At 37.3% G+C, this 17292-nt stretch overlaps 1 protein-coding gene across 1 annotated transcript; it reads right to left on the bottom strand.

Annotated features, from left to right (window-relative positions):
* Positions 1 to 6584: 6584 nt before the first annotated feature.
* LOC145784256 (actin, cytoplasmic 3-like) lies at positions 6585 to 14292 on the bottom strand. The gene is made up of 6 exons (XM_082596043.1): positions 14162 to 14292; positions 13672 to 13881; positions 13234 to 13504; positions 11174 to 11301; positions 10893 to 11076; positions 6585 to 10826 (listed from the first exon to the last, which is right to left on the bottom strand). Exons 1-6 carry the CDS (start codon positions 14279 to 14281, stop codon positions 10621 to 10623), a joined length of 1119 nt encoding a protein of 372 aa, XP_082452169.1. The 5' UTR covers positions 14282 to 14292; the 3' UTR covers positions 6585 to 10620.
* Between the last annotated feature and the right edge of the window lie 3000 nt (positions 14293 to 17292).

Here is a 17292-nt window from a genome sequence, read left to right as displayed (position 1 = left end):
ATGCTTGAAACTGATAATAATTTGTAAATTTTTGATCGCTTTATTTTTTGTCCAAACTAATAACCTCAACCACAAAAAGCTAACCTAAATAAAAATGAGCTATTGTAGAATACCATAGTTTCATTCAATTTTATTTTTCATTGCTGAATCAAACATGTAGAAACCAACAAAGTAAACATATGAATTTGATGCTAACAAAAGGAAGGTGGCAAAAGCAATTGGTTTAACATATGCATCAACAAAACAGTGTTAGGAAATCACTATCTTAATTTTGCACAACCAACAAACCTAAATATGAGAGAGAAAAAGAAGAAACTTTTGAAACCAATGAACTCTTGTAGCAAGGGCATTTGGAGCTGGTATACAAGTCCCCCCCCTTGGTAACTCATGACAAAGACCGGACTCAACCAAACATATAGGGTGAAACTACTTTACCTTTGCTTTACTGTTCATACACTTCAATCCACGTGTTTTGGTCAATTCCTCTTTGTCATGAGTTGCCAAGAGGGGGGACTTGTATAACTGCTCCAAATTCTATTGTTCTGTCATAAAGAAATGGCTGACTGACTCTTGTTTTGGTAGTAGTGCTGTAGTCCCCGTTTATCAAGTCCACCTGCTTATTGAGCCCAATTTGGTTGGGTCCGGAATTACTGAATGTATGGGAGCGGCAGAGAATCGTTTCCAGCTTAATAGGCCCACCTGCTTCATAAGTACAAAATTGTCCGATCCCAAAGTAGGCTTACTGTATTAAGCGGGGACTACTGTAGACTTACAGTACTACATATAATGGACAACGGTACGTATATAATATGTTTAATTGTTGCATCTAATTTTTGGTATTGTTTGTTTAAATGTTTGGGTGGCAGCTCACTTTAGTGACCTTTTGCTGCCCTCCTTGTTGCGTCAATTATTTGTGTTTTGTATAGGCTACTTTTGTGTTTTGCTAACAAAACAACAAGTAATCTGAACTTCGGTTGTAAACTTTGGCCTGAAAAATATTTTCTCAGTCTGTCTTAATAAATCAGAATTTTACTATAATAATAACTTTCCTTAATAAACAAGCCGAAAGTTAGATTACTGGAGAGTAATCAAGATATAGGCCTACCGTCTAGGCCAGTGGTTCTTAACTTCGGCACCGGTCCGAGGACCGGTGCCGGTCCGTGTAATTTTTTTGCCGGTCCGCAGAAGATCTTACTTTCTGCAAAGCTTATTTTAATGTGGAGTCATTAACCTATTGTGAAATTGTGATCGCACTGTGAAACATGCACAGCTGTAGGCTTAAAAACTGACATATCTCAATATAAAATTGTTTGATAATAAAGGTGAACTTTTTGATGACCTAATTCTGTGCCGTTGATAATGTTTTTGTGACAAATTGCGTGTAGTTTTCAAAAAGTTCTGAAAGACAGGGTACATGACCAAATGGGGAATTTTGTCCTTGATTTTGAAAAATTTCAAAGTCGTTGGAGGTGAAAATTTGGAATTAAATAAATTTGAAGTTCCGGGATAATGTCAGCCCTGCAATTGAAATTTGCCAGAACCGGAGTTTGAGAAAGAAAAGATCTTGTTTTTCAAAGACAATGCGGAAAATAGCGCTTCGAAATGGAATGAGGACAAGCCGATTTGCTGTAGAAAATGCTGGTGAAATGGAGTGATGAAAAAAGTAAAAAGAGGTGCTGAGCATTGTGAGTCAACACTTGAAAAAGTTGACTAACAATTTTGACGATCATTTTGCGTAACATGAAGATCCTCGACATGGAAACTTTTGGATAAACAATCCATGCATCGATGATGTCAACGGATGCAACCTAGTTCGTACCCTGAACAGTTCGTACCCTGAAAAGATCGAGAGAAAAAATTAAAAAAAGCGGACTTTGCCGATTGCAGTTTCCGCAAACATTTTTTCGTAGTTTCCGCTAGCCGCAGTTTCCGCTAACCCTAACTCTGACCATAGAGTACGGTAATCTATGCTCTAACCCTAACCTTCGCTGATCGCAGTTTCTGCAAACATTTTTCCACAGTTTCCGCTAACCGCAGTTTCCGCTAACCTTTACCCTAAGTCCCTAACTCTAACCATAGAGTAATCTATCCTCTAACCCTAACCCTCGCTGATCGCAGTTTCCGCAGACATTTTTCCGCAGTTTCCGCTTACCCTAACTCTAACCATCGAGTAATCTATGCTCTCTAACCCTAAACCTCGCTGATCGCAGTTTCCGCAAATATTTTTTCGCAGTTTTCCAGTTTCCGCTAACCCTAACCCTCGAGCTTGTTTGCGGAAATTCCAATCAGCGACTTCGGTTTTGTGCTATTAAACTGTGATCAGCGACTTTGGCTTTTTTTAATTTTTTCTCTCGATCTTTTCAGGGTACGAACTGAGGGTACGAACTGTTCAGGGTACGAACTAGGTTGCACCCGATGTCAACACATACGACCTTAATCTTCGTGAAAAAGAAAGTCTGATTGAATTACAATATGTTGTGCTTCTACTTGGCAGTCCAGATTCGAAAATGTCATTGTCACACTTCTGGTTGTCTCTTGCAAACAAATTCGTGCCTAACGTTCAAAACAATGGAATTGATGGTAATTGTTTCAACTAGCCATTTAGAAACGACAATTCTTTTTCATCTCTAGCTTTAATAACAAAGCAAAGAAATCGCCTGGATGCCGAAACAGAGCTACGTGTTTTAGAAACTTCTTTGATATCTCGTTTTCTTCACGTAAGCTACAGGCAGCGTAACAGTAGCAAATTTCCCACTGACATTGATTTTGTATGCAAATGAATTGATATTTTGCTGTTTGAGTTGATTGCCGTGTTATTCTAATCTTCGTCCTGAATACAAATCATATGCTAAAACCTTGCATTATGGTGCGCAACGACAATTTTGGTTAACAAAACGTTACAAATATTCATTCTATTCACTACGACCTTTGGTTGCCGGTCTGCGAACATTTTTGAAAAAATTTGCCGGTACCGCACTGTTAAAAGGTTAAGAACCACTGGTCTAGGCTACTTCACAATTAGTCACCCGAATAGGCCTATGACTTACCGAACCTACATCCTACAAGCGTTGCTTATCGCTAGGCTATGGTTTTTGGGTGATCACGGTTGAGAGCATTCATCCGTACAATTTTTTCCTGTTTTGCTTTCCTCGTGGATTGAGGAAGACATTGTAACTTCAGTTCAGTTGTGTTGTTTTTGACCATTACAGCAAAAACAATGCACGTTAACTTAGCAGAAGTCTGGAAAAAAGCAGAGACAACAAAACGCGAACGTTAAAACGTGCTTGAAACCGAAATAAGTAGCCTAATTAGTTTAAAAAAATTGCAACGATCGCAACACCTTTAGAAAAATTTAAGATGAAAAAACAAATAAAAAAAAGAGTTCCTAAATTATTATTATTATTTATTTGTATCAGACAAAGCTGTTCATATCCAAAACAACGAAATTATACAAACAGCAAAATGTAAAAAAACAATGAAAACTATTAATACTACAAAAAATGCTCAATGCCAAGTAAAAAGGCAAAGCAGAGCGAATTAAATCAAATATAGTTATTACTATCTGAAGCCTTTACAAATTGTTTCACCTAACGGATCATCAGAAGGTCCAAAAAAACATGCAACCAGTAAAGAATCGATAATTCTGAAAAGATATTAAATATTACAACTGTTTAATAAAATTTTCAATCTTACCTAACATCGTCTTCAAATATCGATCCTTACTTGGAATAGCAATGTTTTTTAAAGAATAACCGTAGTTAATCTTTTCCAAATTCATAATAACTGGATAGTAGCATCAAAAGAAAGTGCTCAACTGGCTCGATCAGTGCTAGGAGCAATATTAAAACAATGAAAACTATTAATACTACAAAAAGTGCTCAATGCCAAGCAAAAAGGCAAAGCAGAGCGAATTAAATCAAATATAGTTATTACTATCTTTTTATATTTTTGGAAAAATTTTTCCCTTTTTTTCATTAGTAATCAATATTAATTTGTTATAAATTATAATCACAGTCATTGCAAATCTGTGTGGTGATACAAATGCAAATGTTACTCAGCAGTCTATAAGTTAAGCATATTGATCGACAATACTATCTCAAAAGAACTAAGTTGAACATAGCCACTAGCCAGCATAGGCTAACCGTATTTCATTTATATAATATTTTTTTAGTTAAGAAACTAAACCTTTGTGCGATGTTCTTTAAAATTTCAAACGACGCACCAGTGCGTTGCGACGTACACTACAGTTTGAGAATCACTGTAATACGGTACTATTAGCCTACTAATAGCTTACATAAATAAAGCACAACCAATTTTTAGATTTCGTAATTTATCAATCATGCTACAAACTCGAAAACATTCACAACCCCCCTGACATCGCTTCGCGGACCCTGGTTGAGAACCACTGGCCCGATCCTTTGGTCGATAGAGTTTGGAAGATGGTCATTGTGATGATGTGGGTTCGATTCCCACCGCTGCCAATATTTTGTTTTCATCTTTAATTACCAAACAAAGTTTAAAGCAAGAATCGATTCTCTGTCTGAGTGCTAGAAGGGCCACAAGGACTGTATACTGTATAGTCCGCTGGTTCCTACAAAAAGTTGTCGTATCTTTAAGGTGTCTATCGGTTAAAACACTCCATCTGCTGCAGTGACCTGCAGATTACAAATAGCCTACGCATCTGGTCGATATCAGGAGGTTGGTAGGTTCAAAAGTAGTTCCGGTAAACCTTAATTAAAAAAAGGTTGGGGACTCCTGATATAACTTAGCCTAGCCTATAATGGAAACGGATATTTTTAAGATTTGTTTAAGTTACTGCTGTAAATAGACACTTGCTATGAAGATCGGCTATGGTACTATGGTAGGCCTATCAAGAGATTGTGAGGAAAACATATCTTGATGCGTTTAGCTCATAGCAAAGAAGAGTAGCCTACTACTGTAAGCAAAGAAAATCCCACAAAGCAATCCTGCCTTGGGCAAAGCCATTTCAAAGCGCAACCCATCAGGCCTTGCACGACTTACAAAATTGTTTCAATTTGACAAAGCCCGACTCAAAATCAACCAGCACTGGTTCGGCTTTCGGGGTGTGCGGATGTGCGCCCTGGAAACGCACCTCGGGACTGGTCTTCACGCAGTGAATGGAACAACTTCCCGGCAACAACACGGAATTCAATGATCCAACACAAGACGGAACGCAATCCTTAGAAAAGTAGGCGACTGCTGTTGAATTTTAAAGCTGTGAAGTTAATTTGTTAATTTTTGCTGCTGTTAAGCTTAAATTTAGCCACAAAATTTGTATTAGAAAATGGAAAAAAATTGTGATGAAATGAAAGAAACGCCCTTCCATCCCATGTGTAAAATGGGGTGATTAGGAACATGGAGGTGAAAACGAACAAATTTTTGAAATAAAATTGATTTGAAAATATTTTTTTGTGTTGATGTAGCTTGATAGTTTTTTCAAGTTATTATTTCTAAGCATAGCCTACCAGCAAAGAGTGTTAATCATAATTAGAACTGCTCTTGTACTTGTTTTACTTAAATTGAAATTTGAGATGGTTTGAAATGCTTTAAAAACGAAAATTTCACAAACCGGAACAACCTTTTGTCTCTCAGAAGTGTTCACGTGACTTGGAACTTTCACATATCATTACAGACTTTTAGTGTGGTGAGTAGCCTACTTTTACTATCTTCTCTACTTAGTCTGATACGATGGAATAAAAGCATTCGCAGAGGATGAAATGTTAGAGTTTGACACCATTTTTTTTTTGAATTTTTCCGGTGTGAATAGGAACACTATGCCTCGGACATACAAGCATGACTTGCCACGCTTGCCCTGTTACTCTGTCAATCTCGGTAACCGGCCCTGCGTCAAAAGCTTCTACAAATATGCGGACTGCCAGGTAGCCTATAACCTGTGGCCGAGTGGTTAGCGCGTTGGGCTCGCAGTCGAGAGCCTGCATGTTCGACTCCAGCCACCCGCAATTGCTGTTGTTTCTCTGGGCAAGAAACTTTACGATAATTGCCTCTACCTAGTGATCGATTTCGAGTAATGGGCAGTACCAAATTTAAGTCATAAATAGAGTAGACAACCGGAAACAGACATTGCCGTCGGCTGCAGCGTGGGTCAGGTGTACGTCGGAAGGCGTACACCGATGCATAGCGCTCAAGTCCGCTTTCTCGCAATGCAGGATAAAGATAAACAAACAAACAAAAACAAACAAACAAACAAACAAGACTTTGTCAGTCCGACGATCAAGATTCAAAAATCAAACCATATTAAAGCAGCTAAAACCTCAATTGCTAAGGTAACAGGGATCAGTTGTCAGTAGACGTTAAGCAAAAAATATATTTCGCACTTGCTAGTGCATCTTCAGCATCACTGGGTAGAGGCAATTATCGTAAAGTTTCTTGCCCAGAGAAACAACAGCAAGTGCGGGTGGCTGGAGTCGAACATGCAGGCTCTCGACTGCCGGCCCAACGCGCTAACCACTCGGCCACTGCTGCCGATTACAGTAATCACTCCTAAAACATATCATCTGCTTATCTCCTTGCACACAGTCTTTATGTTGCGTTGTTTTTGTTGTTTCACTTTATTATGCTAAGCACCGGTAATTTGTTCTTTAATTTATGGGCTTTGCTTATATGTTCGGGTGGCAGCTGAATTTTTTTTTTTTTTATTGTGTTGTGTATATTTTTGTGTATTTGCCAGCAAAAAATAAATAAATAAACTGAACTGACTAAAAAGAAGCTTATTGGTAATCACAATATTTCAATAGAGATCGTTAAAAGGCAATACACAAATATGAAGAACTGATACAGTAACAGTAGGCTACAGTAACAGTAGATACAGTCACAGTAGGCTACATTCAGCACCAGAGTAGTTGCAGCCACAATTGAACAGCACCAAACAAAAACTTTGAAAGACATAAGTCAAAAGGTCAAACAGGAAAAAGTGCAAGTTTAAGTGAGAGCGACGTCAAATCCTAAACGCCAAACCAATCCTAAGTGAAGTGCAAAGCGATTAACATATGCAGGTTGGTAGGCCTGGTGAAATCGCAAAAATTGTCGTTAGCAGGCACAATATACTACTTACTGAATATGCTGATGTCTCATGGTAGGCTAAACAAGTAAACAGTATTCGTAATGCTGTTGTGATGAAGAATATATTTCAATTTACGATAGCAGTCAGACCCTATCGGCAAAAATCCACCCGGGTAAATATTATCCAGAAAAACATCCTCCCCATAGCTTAAATATTTTCATTTTTTACGAGGAGGCACATTTACCTGACATTTTATCACGGGCGATATTTATCAGGTTGGGTTTTTTAGGTGGAATATTTACCAGGGTAGAGTTTTTAGGGGGATAATCAGGTCTACCAGTGTGGAATATTTCTGTAGTATTGCAGCAAATGTGATAATATTATACAAGACTTTATGTTATCGTACACTTTAGCGAATGGGCAAATTGTAAATGATTCTAAATGCGTTATTGCAAGCAACACCAAAGCGATGTCCCTTTGATAATATTCCACAGGTGCCATGCATACATTGAAATTGTGGTACACAAACGAAAGGAATACAACATTTTTAATTAGCGTATAAAGAGAATTTATAAATTTTGATTAACGTACCACTTGGTACTGTTATTTTGCATTCATCAAATGCTGGCATTTGCACAACAATCTAACCTCTTACGGTAATTTATTAGAATCGATTTCGCTACAGTCATAAATAGTATATTCAGCTAGCACATGTAAAAAAGGAAATTTTAAAAAATACGTAAAACAAACAAATCAAGCAAACTCCGATATTATCAACATGCATAAAATTCTATTTTAAATGGATGATTACATAAAATTAAAATCAAAAGTTGCAAGCTGGGTTTTTTTTCGCTGAGACCTTTCGGTCATTTGTCCGAAATGACTTGAAAAAATTCGGTCATTTTTTATTTATTTCGGTCATTTTTTCTGATGAAGATGTTTCCTTTCAAGTAGCTGATACAAACCAAAATTTGCACTTCCTGACTAGCTACAACATTAAGTTTCGCTGAGAAACGTTGTCGTGTTTCTCAGCCAAACTTTGAAACAATGTTGTCGTGTCATTTTGACCGAATTGACTATATTTTTTCAGGACATTTTGCTAAAAAATCGGTCAATGACCGATAAATGATCGAAAAAAAACCAGGGTTGCAAGCCTAAATCTTAAGCTGGTGTTCTGCCACGATTTCCAACAATATACTGGAACAAAATTCAAGAAACACATAAACGTTATCATCCATCAAGTAAATTACAACAGTTCAATAAGACGAATACAAAGAAAAACGCAATTTAGTTTACAGTCCATTACCATAAGTTTACATTGATATAACGTACAACTTGTTGGCAAAGTAGTGGATTGATCACACTTCTGGGTTTATATCCTAGAAATACGCTTGAAACATTTGACATTTCTACAAATTATATTTGATTTGTAAAATTGGATTCAAACTAAAAAAAATGGTTGGAAAGAAACGACTTTTCACAGTTAAAAACAATGTCATAACAAAGTGCACATTCTTCACACACACTCAACGCGTATTTCAGTAGATCATAAACTATTGGAGAAATACAACATGTCATCGGCAAACAAACATGACATGGTTCAAAACAGTTTGCATATTAAACAGGACAGCGTAAACCGCCGCCAGGCAGGGGGGGCACGGCTGTTTAATGGCCCACTTATTTTAGTCTGTTTAATGTTTTTCGACTGTTTTAAAAAAGAAAAAAAAATTAGTGCACAAGCTCGATGACACTGGTCGAGTGGTTGACATGATGTTTATATTTTGGGTAAAAAATGTCACGTTTGGGATAAGTTTCTAATGCTGATTACGAATATGTCGCTTTTTCCCCATCATGTCAGGATTTTTTACAATTTGTGACTTGAAGTTTTCGCATTGCAGCTTGCTTTCAGAAACATCTCCTATTATTGCGTCATCGTTGTAATTGTGGCAGTTGAATCACTTTCAAACATGTTCACTCATTTTAAAAAACTTGGATGTCGCATGAGTTTGTAAGTTCACTTTTTACACGCACACTTGGATAGTAAAGAACACGGTAAACGCTTTTATCAGAAAATTAAAATAGACGAAACATGCTACCAAGGGCAATGGTGGTGGAGCCATGATGGCAGACCACTGTAAGTGAACAAATAGTGATATTTCAAGAAAAGTTAAATGAAGAAAATTTACGCCTTAATTCAACAGAAAAAACTATGCAAAGTCATTTGAATGCAAATTTTGTTGAAAAATAGTTTGGAATGTGTAGGCTACGGTATAGGCTTAGATAGTGGGTTTGAGTAAAATTTAATTTTACAAAAAATTGTGACGTGATGGATAAATTCTGACAGCGAAGTCAAAAATTGTTTGAAAAAAAATAATAAAAAATTCTAAAATGTTGACTGTAGTGTAATCAATAGCTTAAATCATGCAAGGCCGTATTTACTGCTTCTCAAACCCGCAGCTGGGGGCTCCGGCTCACCTCTGTCTAGGGGCCCACCTCACACATCCATTTAGTTCGTGCAGCATTTTCAGCTTTTAATTTTACAACATTTTTTCCATTTGCTTTAAATTTTCTCGCACGCTTTGCTAGCTCAAACACATTTTATTCACCTAACCAGTAACCAGGGATATTGGGAAGGCAAAGTTTCAGAAGTGAAGAAATTAAAAAGTTGTTTATGTCCCACAAAAAACTAACAAAATAATGTAATATTCCAAAGTAAACACTGCTCACTTAAATAGCCTAGTCAACTAACATTTCAATTGATAAATTTCATGATTAATGCAAATAAGCTATTAGGTGAAATGTGCCGTAAAAATGCTATACGTGAAGAAAAGGTGAAAACACTTCAGAAAGATTTGCGAAGTTCTACCCTGCTGAAATACTAGGCTTAGGCTATACAAATTTTCATGAAATAAATTATTGCAATTCTTCTGTAGTAGTGAATGAAGTTTTTTTGAAATGATAGAGTTAGGGTTTCCAATTTAACTTTTTCGGACATTAAGTTTGGCAATTGTCCATTCATCTTATAAATTTTTCTTTGTAAAACAGCTTTTTTCTGGACCGCTGCTAATCAGTCTTTCTCATCACCTCATTCATTCCATCTCATTTTAGTGATACTTTCCCGCCAATCCCTGCTCGATTTTCAAGTGTTTCACTGAGTTTCAATCACATTTCGTTAAACTAAGTAGCGGTATTGGACATGTTTTCAGCAGTGGATTAAAGAGTAGAATTTTTTGACGTGCCCCTACAAAACTACCAAGAAAATATTACAATGTAGGCTAGGGTGTGACAGCGATTGCGGCACATGGAGGTGGATCTGGCCACCCTCGGTAAGGAGAGTGTGTCACCGGATTAAAACTAAACTACTACTACTTCCGATCTAAATTTTTATATTATCCAAATTATCTTGTGCGCCAATTTATGTTGATGATGACAGAAACGATGAAAAAAGTAGGCTACATGGGCACCGCTAGTCATGGTTTTGGATGCAAATGATCGGTAAAGAAATATCATGTTTCAATATAGATTGGTTGATAACAAATAAGCGCAGCTGGTTCAATGGAAAAATATACCAAACTTGTTTAGAAGCACTTGCGGTGGACAATGGATGGACCACTTTCATCGTATTCTTGTTTGGAGATCCACATCTTTTGGAATGTTGAGAGGGAAGCGAGAATGGATCCTCCAATCCAGACAGAGTATTTCCTCTCTGGTGGGGCAATAATTCTAATACATGTTCCGCGTGGGGCAAGGGCTGTAATTTCGTTGTAAACACGTTTGGAGAAACCTGCAAACCAAGTGTTGAACCAATCGATTTTAAAACAACACAGTAATAAAAAAAGAAAGTGTTTACCTGGATACATAGTAGGTCCACCACTGAGAATAATGTTAAAGTACAAGTTGTCATGGATTTTATCATCACATTTCATGATGGAGTTGTAAATCATCTCGTGAATGCCAGAAGATTCAATTTCACAAAACGGAGGTTGGAAAAAAGCTTCTGGGCACCGGAATCGTTCGCTTCCAACTAGAACTTCCTAGAAAAATGTGAAGCCACCAATAAAACACAGTCTTCTATAGTCCCTTTATTGTTTTGCCATTGGATTCCTGTTGGTTATACTATATTCAACAAACCTGTCCATCGGGAAGCTCGTAAGTCTTTTCAAGAGAATTATTTTTGAAGGCCGTTTGCATCTCCTGTTTGAAGTTCAAAGCTACATAACAAAGCTTTTCCTTCATGTCACGTACAATTTCTCTTTCGGCTGCAATAAAAACACATCACACTTTATAAAAGTAAATTCTATAAGTTGCAATTATATTACACAATTACAAAGTAAAAACATATAATTACTTCTTTTAAAACTGATACAGGAATCATTTTTTTAATTGCATAAAGTGGGCTCATAGACGTAAGAAGTCAATTAAGCATGGGCAGGGGTGGATCCCCTTAGGTTTGAAACAGACGGGAGCGAGATATGTCTGCCCCCCTCAGCTTTCTCGTCAATATTATTCAAAAAGCATTAATAACTTGTCAAAAAATTGCCGGTGTTGCGCTGTTTACGTGATTGCACAAGCTACCTTTGTTAAATTCTTGTCTGGAATGTCTGTTACGACTTTTGGCAACATGTGGTCTGACAGTCATGTAAACTTGATGGCTGCATGCTTTTGCATGCTTCACAATAACACAAACAATAAGCAAAAAAGTTTGAAAAAAAAATGATAATAAAAAGTGCGCCTTGATAGCTCATCACTTAAGCAACACCGATTGTGAACGAAGAAATAGAAAAATTAAGCAACCATAGTTCAACTCTCGGGGTGTGCGTTTGAGCAATGAGCAGCGCATGTCAAAAACGGCTATCCATTTAACCGTTTTAACGGAACCAAATGAGTGGAATCGCGGCTATGCAGTAGCCCTCGACAATCCACAAATACCAAAGTAATCAAACAAAATATGAATTGGGTTGGTAAAAAAGTGCCTACGCAGATTTTGACACGTGTTGATTGCACAAACCCAGTCAGTAAATCAGTCCTTTTTTTATACTGATTTAACGGCGGTAGCCGTTGAATCAGTACAAAAAAAGAGCTGATGTCCAGTTGTCCACCAGCAATAGTTTGACTAAATGGTAAAAAGCGTGTGAAGTAGTGCCAAGGGAGAAGTGTAACTGCTGACGCACGCGAGTGGTCGACATAATTAAGAACAAGTGCCACCTGGAAAGATCAAAACCACTGAATTCAAACATTTAATTTTTTTACAATTTTAAATCGCAACATTTACTTTTTCGATTTTCCTACCGAAAACGTCACACAGTTTAAAAATGGTTATAGGCAAGTTGCTGTTAAACGATGAAGATGCCTTTAGTGGTAGGTGTATCGCTTGCGATTTTTCAAGCACTTATTTCGTTTACGGTATACTCTGTCTCATGAGCTTTGCATATTACTTAATAACAAGCACATAAAGTTCAGAATCGACAAAATAACATTAAATTAAAAAATGCTGCTTGAATCATCGCAAAAAAACGTGTTCGAAATACCGGCGATTGCTGACGCCATTTCACTACCGTAATTTAACGTTGGCAATGATTTCGGCGCAGTAAAATATGCTAATTTCGAAGATTGATACAGGTAATAACACCATAAAAACGAGAAGAAATGATGACCCAACTCTTTGGGTGTGCGCTTGAACAACGCACTTCAAGGACATAACTCAAACCTATCGCAACAAGTTTGGATTGAGTTTGTGACTGGAAAACTTTTCAAGCCATATTATCAGGAGTGTGTGAAACGAAAATTGCCAACTACTGTATAGTGTATATTCAGACAAAAGCTGTTGTGCAATTGTTTCGTTTTTTATATTTACTTGTTTTGTGTTGATATTGTTGTTTGATTGACCAACGAACTTGATTCAAAACGAACGACATTCACTGCGTTGTACTAAGTCCTACATAAGCATGCGAAGGTTTTTGCTATATGTCTTCCAGGGCGTTCGCTCAACATCATGCAATTACAGACAAACTGAACAGTGCGCAAAATCATACACGAATATCGCGACAAACTGACATGTGGATTCACAAATAGTGCATTATAATCGTTTTGTCTGAAAATCAGAATTCTCGACCTTTGAAAATAGATAAATTAAGCAAAAAATCAACGACAATGCGTGGGCCGCATGGTTAAAGCCACACAATTGTTTTTACCTGGAGTGGTAAAAGAATAACCTTTGTCAGTCAAGATCTCCATCAAGTATTCAGTGATATCACGTCCACCCAAGTCAAGACGGAAGATGGCGTGAGGGAGGGCATAACCTTCATAGTTAGGGACTGCGCTACAAACACCGTCACCACTGTCGAACACAATACCGGTGGTACGACCAGAAGCATACAATGAAAGTACAGCGTGGATGACGACGTACATGGCGGGGATGTTGAATTTTTCGAACATAATTTGAGTCATCTTTTCTCTGTTGGCCTTAAATATTAAAATACTGTATATTTTTCTCAAAAAATCTGTAAGCCTACACAAAAGGACACCAACTTTTTGAACTACTCATTTCAGTTTAAGTGAACTTAAGCAGTTAACTGTAGACGCGTAAATTTCAAACAAACTCAAAAGGATAATTTTTTCAATCTTATTACTCGAGGGTTGAGTGGAGCCTCTGTAATTAAAACTGGGTGCTCTTCTGGGGCGACACGGAGTTCATTGTAGAAGGTGTGATGCCAAATCTTTTCCATATCGTCCCAGTTGGTGATGATACCGTGTTCAATGGGATATCTCAAGTTGAGAATACCTCTCTTGCCTTGGGCTTCATCTCCGACGTAACTGTCTTTTTGTCCGAAAATGCCGCCCTAAAATACGTAAAAAACACTGTTCAAGATCTGTAAGATGAATATCAGTTCCAAAATACAAATAATCTCATTTAAACTATACAAGATTTGTAATCAACTATTGGGTTAGCAGTGAGCTGGAAAAATCGAATTAAATTTGCCAGAAAATGCACTACGAAGGGATCTTGTAGGTTTTACGCGTCCCACTACGTCGATCCATGAAAGATTACGTTCAAATTATACAAGCATAGTGCAAGAGAAAATCTCAGTGTAAATTTAATTTTTTTTAGCTATTTCGTACCTGATAACGGGGTCGTCCGACGATAGATGGGAAAACAGCTCGTGGGGCGTCGTCCCCAGCGAAACCGGCTTTGCACATTCCGGATCCATTGTCTACAACGAGTGCGGCAACATCATCCATTTCAATGATATTCAGATTAATTAACTTTAAAGTGTGTATATACGTTTAAGAGGGATAGAGAAATAACTTTATTTGCCAATCAGATTCTATAATGGCACGATACACAATAAGCTTACATCACAACAACAAACAGTTTATGAACATAGAGGAACGCATAAGTACGCTCAGTGTTAACAAATTCAATCTGATTAACCAGAAGCAGCGAAAGACCAATTGGTCGTCTAGTCAGCTGCTCCCAACTGGCCATTAATGAAGACACAAATGGATTGAAGAAAGCACTCGAATTGGCTAATGGCATTAACCAATAAACGGCAATAAGTCATTGTTTGATATAATCAACTTAAACAGCGTAATTATTTGTAGAGGTATAGGCTAAGTTGCTTTTCATGTAGGGAACTGGTTTGTCGTCCGTTTTTAAATAATGTAATTTTAGTTTATCACTGAAGGCTTTGACGTTGGAAAGTGTGCGTATTTTGTGTGGGATTTGATTCCATACTTTTGGACCTTGCACTTAGAGGATAGAGCTTGACTTCTTCCTTTCAACTCTTGGCAAAAAATAGTTATTCTGTTGAGAAAATCTTGTGTTATGGTAGTGTATATCTCTTTGAGTTTGGAAGTATCCAGTAAAGATTGTTGGCAGATGTTTACTTTTGTACTTAAACATAATTTTTGCAATTTCATGTTTATAGATGAGGTTTACAGGTAGCAAGCCTTAAAGCAGCCGGCGGCCATCGCGGCCATGGCCGCTAAGTAGTGTTTGAATGACCGCCGGTGCTACCTCCTCCGTCGGCCAAGTTTGGCCGCCGGTTTCGTCTAGCCAATAATTTAATTTCGCAATAGAGTGATCGTGGATTAAATGTCGAAAATATGTAGCATCAAAGAGTGACGCAGAATTAGGTCAGCGCATCATAGTCACTACTGTTGTATTGAATACATCCAGCTGCGATCACCAGCGCTGTAGGCTAAGTCTTGTTTGCAATTTCCGATGTTTATTTTAACGAAGTGTTAATCCGAAGTGCTAATTTACATCGGCTGGCAATATTGTCGTTTTTATATCGATTCAATGTTGTTGGACATTGAATCGTTGTTAAAAAGGAGAACTAGGTTAGTTGACATCCGTGGGTAAAACACGTGTCTTAATAGTTGAGAACGCTGTGGGTTAGTGACTTCACACCCTCAAAGGTGACATCATAACGGAATAAATGGTCAGGTTTTATGAAAGGCGGTATGCAGTTGAAACAATTTACTGAGCTGCAAGCAGTTAAAACAATTTAGGGTCGTTAGATGGTCCCGCAATACCGGATTACAATCCCGATAAAGCATTTAATGCGTGGTACAACGATTCTATTGCAGGACGTCGCCCAGACTTCAACAACGCTAAATGATCATTTTAACATTGTTGCAAGTTTAATGCTATTTACTTGTGCTATCGTTATTGTATTTTGGCCTCCAAGCACGCAGATTTGGCCGCCGAGAAGGAGCTCTCGGTAGGCCACGATGGCTGCCGGAAAAAAACACGAGTTTTAAGGCCTGAGGTAGTAAACAACTCTTCTGATAGAGCGGAGCTGCTGTAGTTGTTCGTTCGCTAAATGTTATGGCTCGTATGATTCTGTTTTGCAAGACCAATATTCAATTTAATTGTTTTTTTGAAGCTGAACCCCAACTGACAATTCCATAGCTAATAATAGTATGGGCCACTGCAGTGTAAAGGCTCAGAAACACTTTTCTGTTCAGGTATTTTCTTATTTTGAAAGTCTTTGGCATGTGTCATCAATATGCACTTTCCAATCTAAATTTTCGTCAATGTTAATTCCGAGGTACTTTGCAGAAGTTGTTCTATAAATAATATCATTTGCGTTAACTTGTATTTTAAACAGGGTTGTCAGTATTTTACCGACCCAAAAACACCCAATTTTTATTACAAAATTAAAAAAATGAACAAAAACACTACAAGGTACTTAAAACAAACTTTAAATTAGGACTTAAGGATGTGATTGTGAAGTAAATTTCCAAGAATAAACTGAAAACGCAGTGGATATTGTACAGTAGGGTGGCTCGTTTTTGAACTTTTTTTTAAAATTCTCTCGGGGTAGTGGGGAAACGGTGCCAATGAGTGAGAAAACAATCAGGACAAAATTTTAGATTCGTAACATATTGTCTTCAGCCTCCTCATGGGGCCCAAAAAACGAAAAATGGGGTCAAAAACGCAATTTTTTTCAAAAATTTTTTTAGTTTGGGTAGATTCAATATTGTTTAGATATATCTAAATAACCTAAAAGAAAAAATTGAAGTCATTTGAACTATTCCTTCAGCTTCCTCACAGCTTCTAAAAATTTTCATTTTGCTGAAAATTTCACATTTTTGTTTGTGGTTACATAACTACAAACTTCGTCAGTGACGTAAATTCAAATAAAAGACGTCACTTTTTCCTACCAAATTAACCCAATTTCATTAAAAAATGACTCAACAGCTCAGCGCAGGTCTATAAAGAAAAATACAATGACGTTTTATAGCTGGCAAAATGTCTAATGCAATTATGTATCATGTAACCACCCACAAAAATGGTAAAAAGTAGTTTTGAGGTGAAATAAGCATGAATCTACCTTTTTTGCATCTTTTTTTAAAAAAACACAATAAAACCCCAAAAAACCCGGGTTTTTAAAAAAAAAACGAGCGGGTTGGGCTTTTTTAAAAAAACCCGGGTTTTTCTCCACCCTGATTTTAAATTGTTCATAATCAAAGCTTTTTGTTTGATGCTCCTCTAATACTAAGAATGATGACTTAGTGTAATTTAAAATTAGTTTGTTCGCTTTTAACCAGTTATTGATATGCAGCATTTCTTTGTTTACTTCCTCTTGAACAGCTTCCAACGTTTTACCTGAGGTAAAAAGAACTGTGTCGTCTGCATACAGCCTAACACTCATTTTAGTACTGCAAAGGCAAGTCGTTGATATACAGAAGAAAAAGAAGTGGGCCTAGCACCGAACCTTGTGGTATTCCGCAAGTAGGGG

The sequence above is a fragment of the Aplidium turbinatum genome, chromosome 15 (genome assembly GCF_918807975.1).
Source record: "Aplidium turbinatum chromosome 15, kaAplTurb1.1, whole genome shotgun sequence".
Lineage (NCBI taxonomy): Eukaryota > Metazoa > Chordata > Ascidiacea > Aplousobranchia > Polyclinidae > Aplidium > Aplidium turbinatum.
Note: the sequence above shows the minus strand (reverse complement) of the source record. Positions and strands in the feature narration are given on the sequence as shown.

What these genes read in the sequence shown, in the direction of transcription:
- LOC145784256 (XM_082596043.1), bottom strand. Translation starts at nt 14,281, where the DNA reads ATGGATGATGTTGCCGCACTCGTTGTAGACAATGGATCCGGAATGTGC. An exon ending in TTATTCTTTTACCACTCCAG is followed by an intron (nt 11,302 to 13,233) that starts GTAAAAACAATT and finishes TTTTTATTGCAG; the next exon opens with CCGAAAGAGAAATTGTACGT. An exon ending in ACGAGCTTCCCGATGGACAG is followed by an intron (nt 11,077 to 11,173) that starts GTTTGTTGAATA and finishes ACATTTTTCTAG; the next exon opens with GAAGTTCTAGTTGGAAGCGA.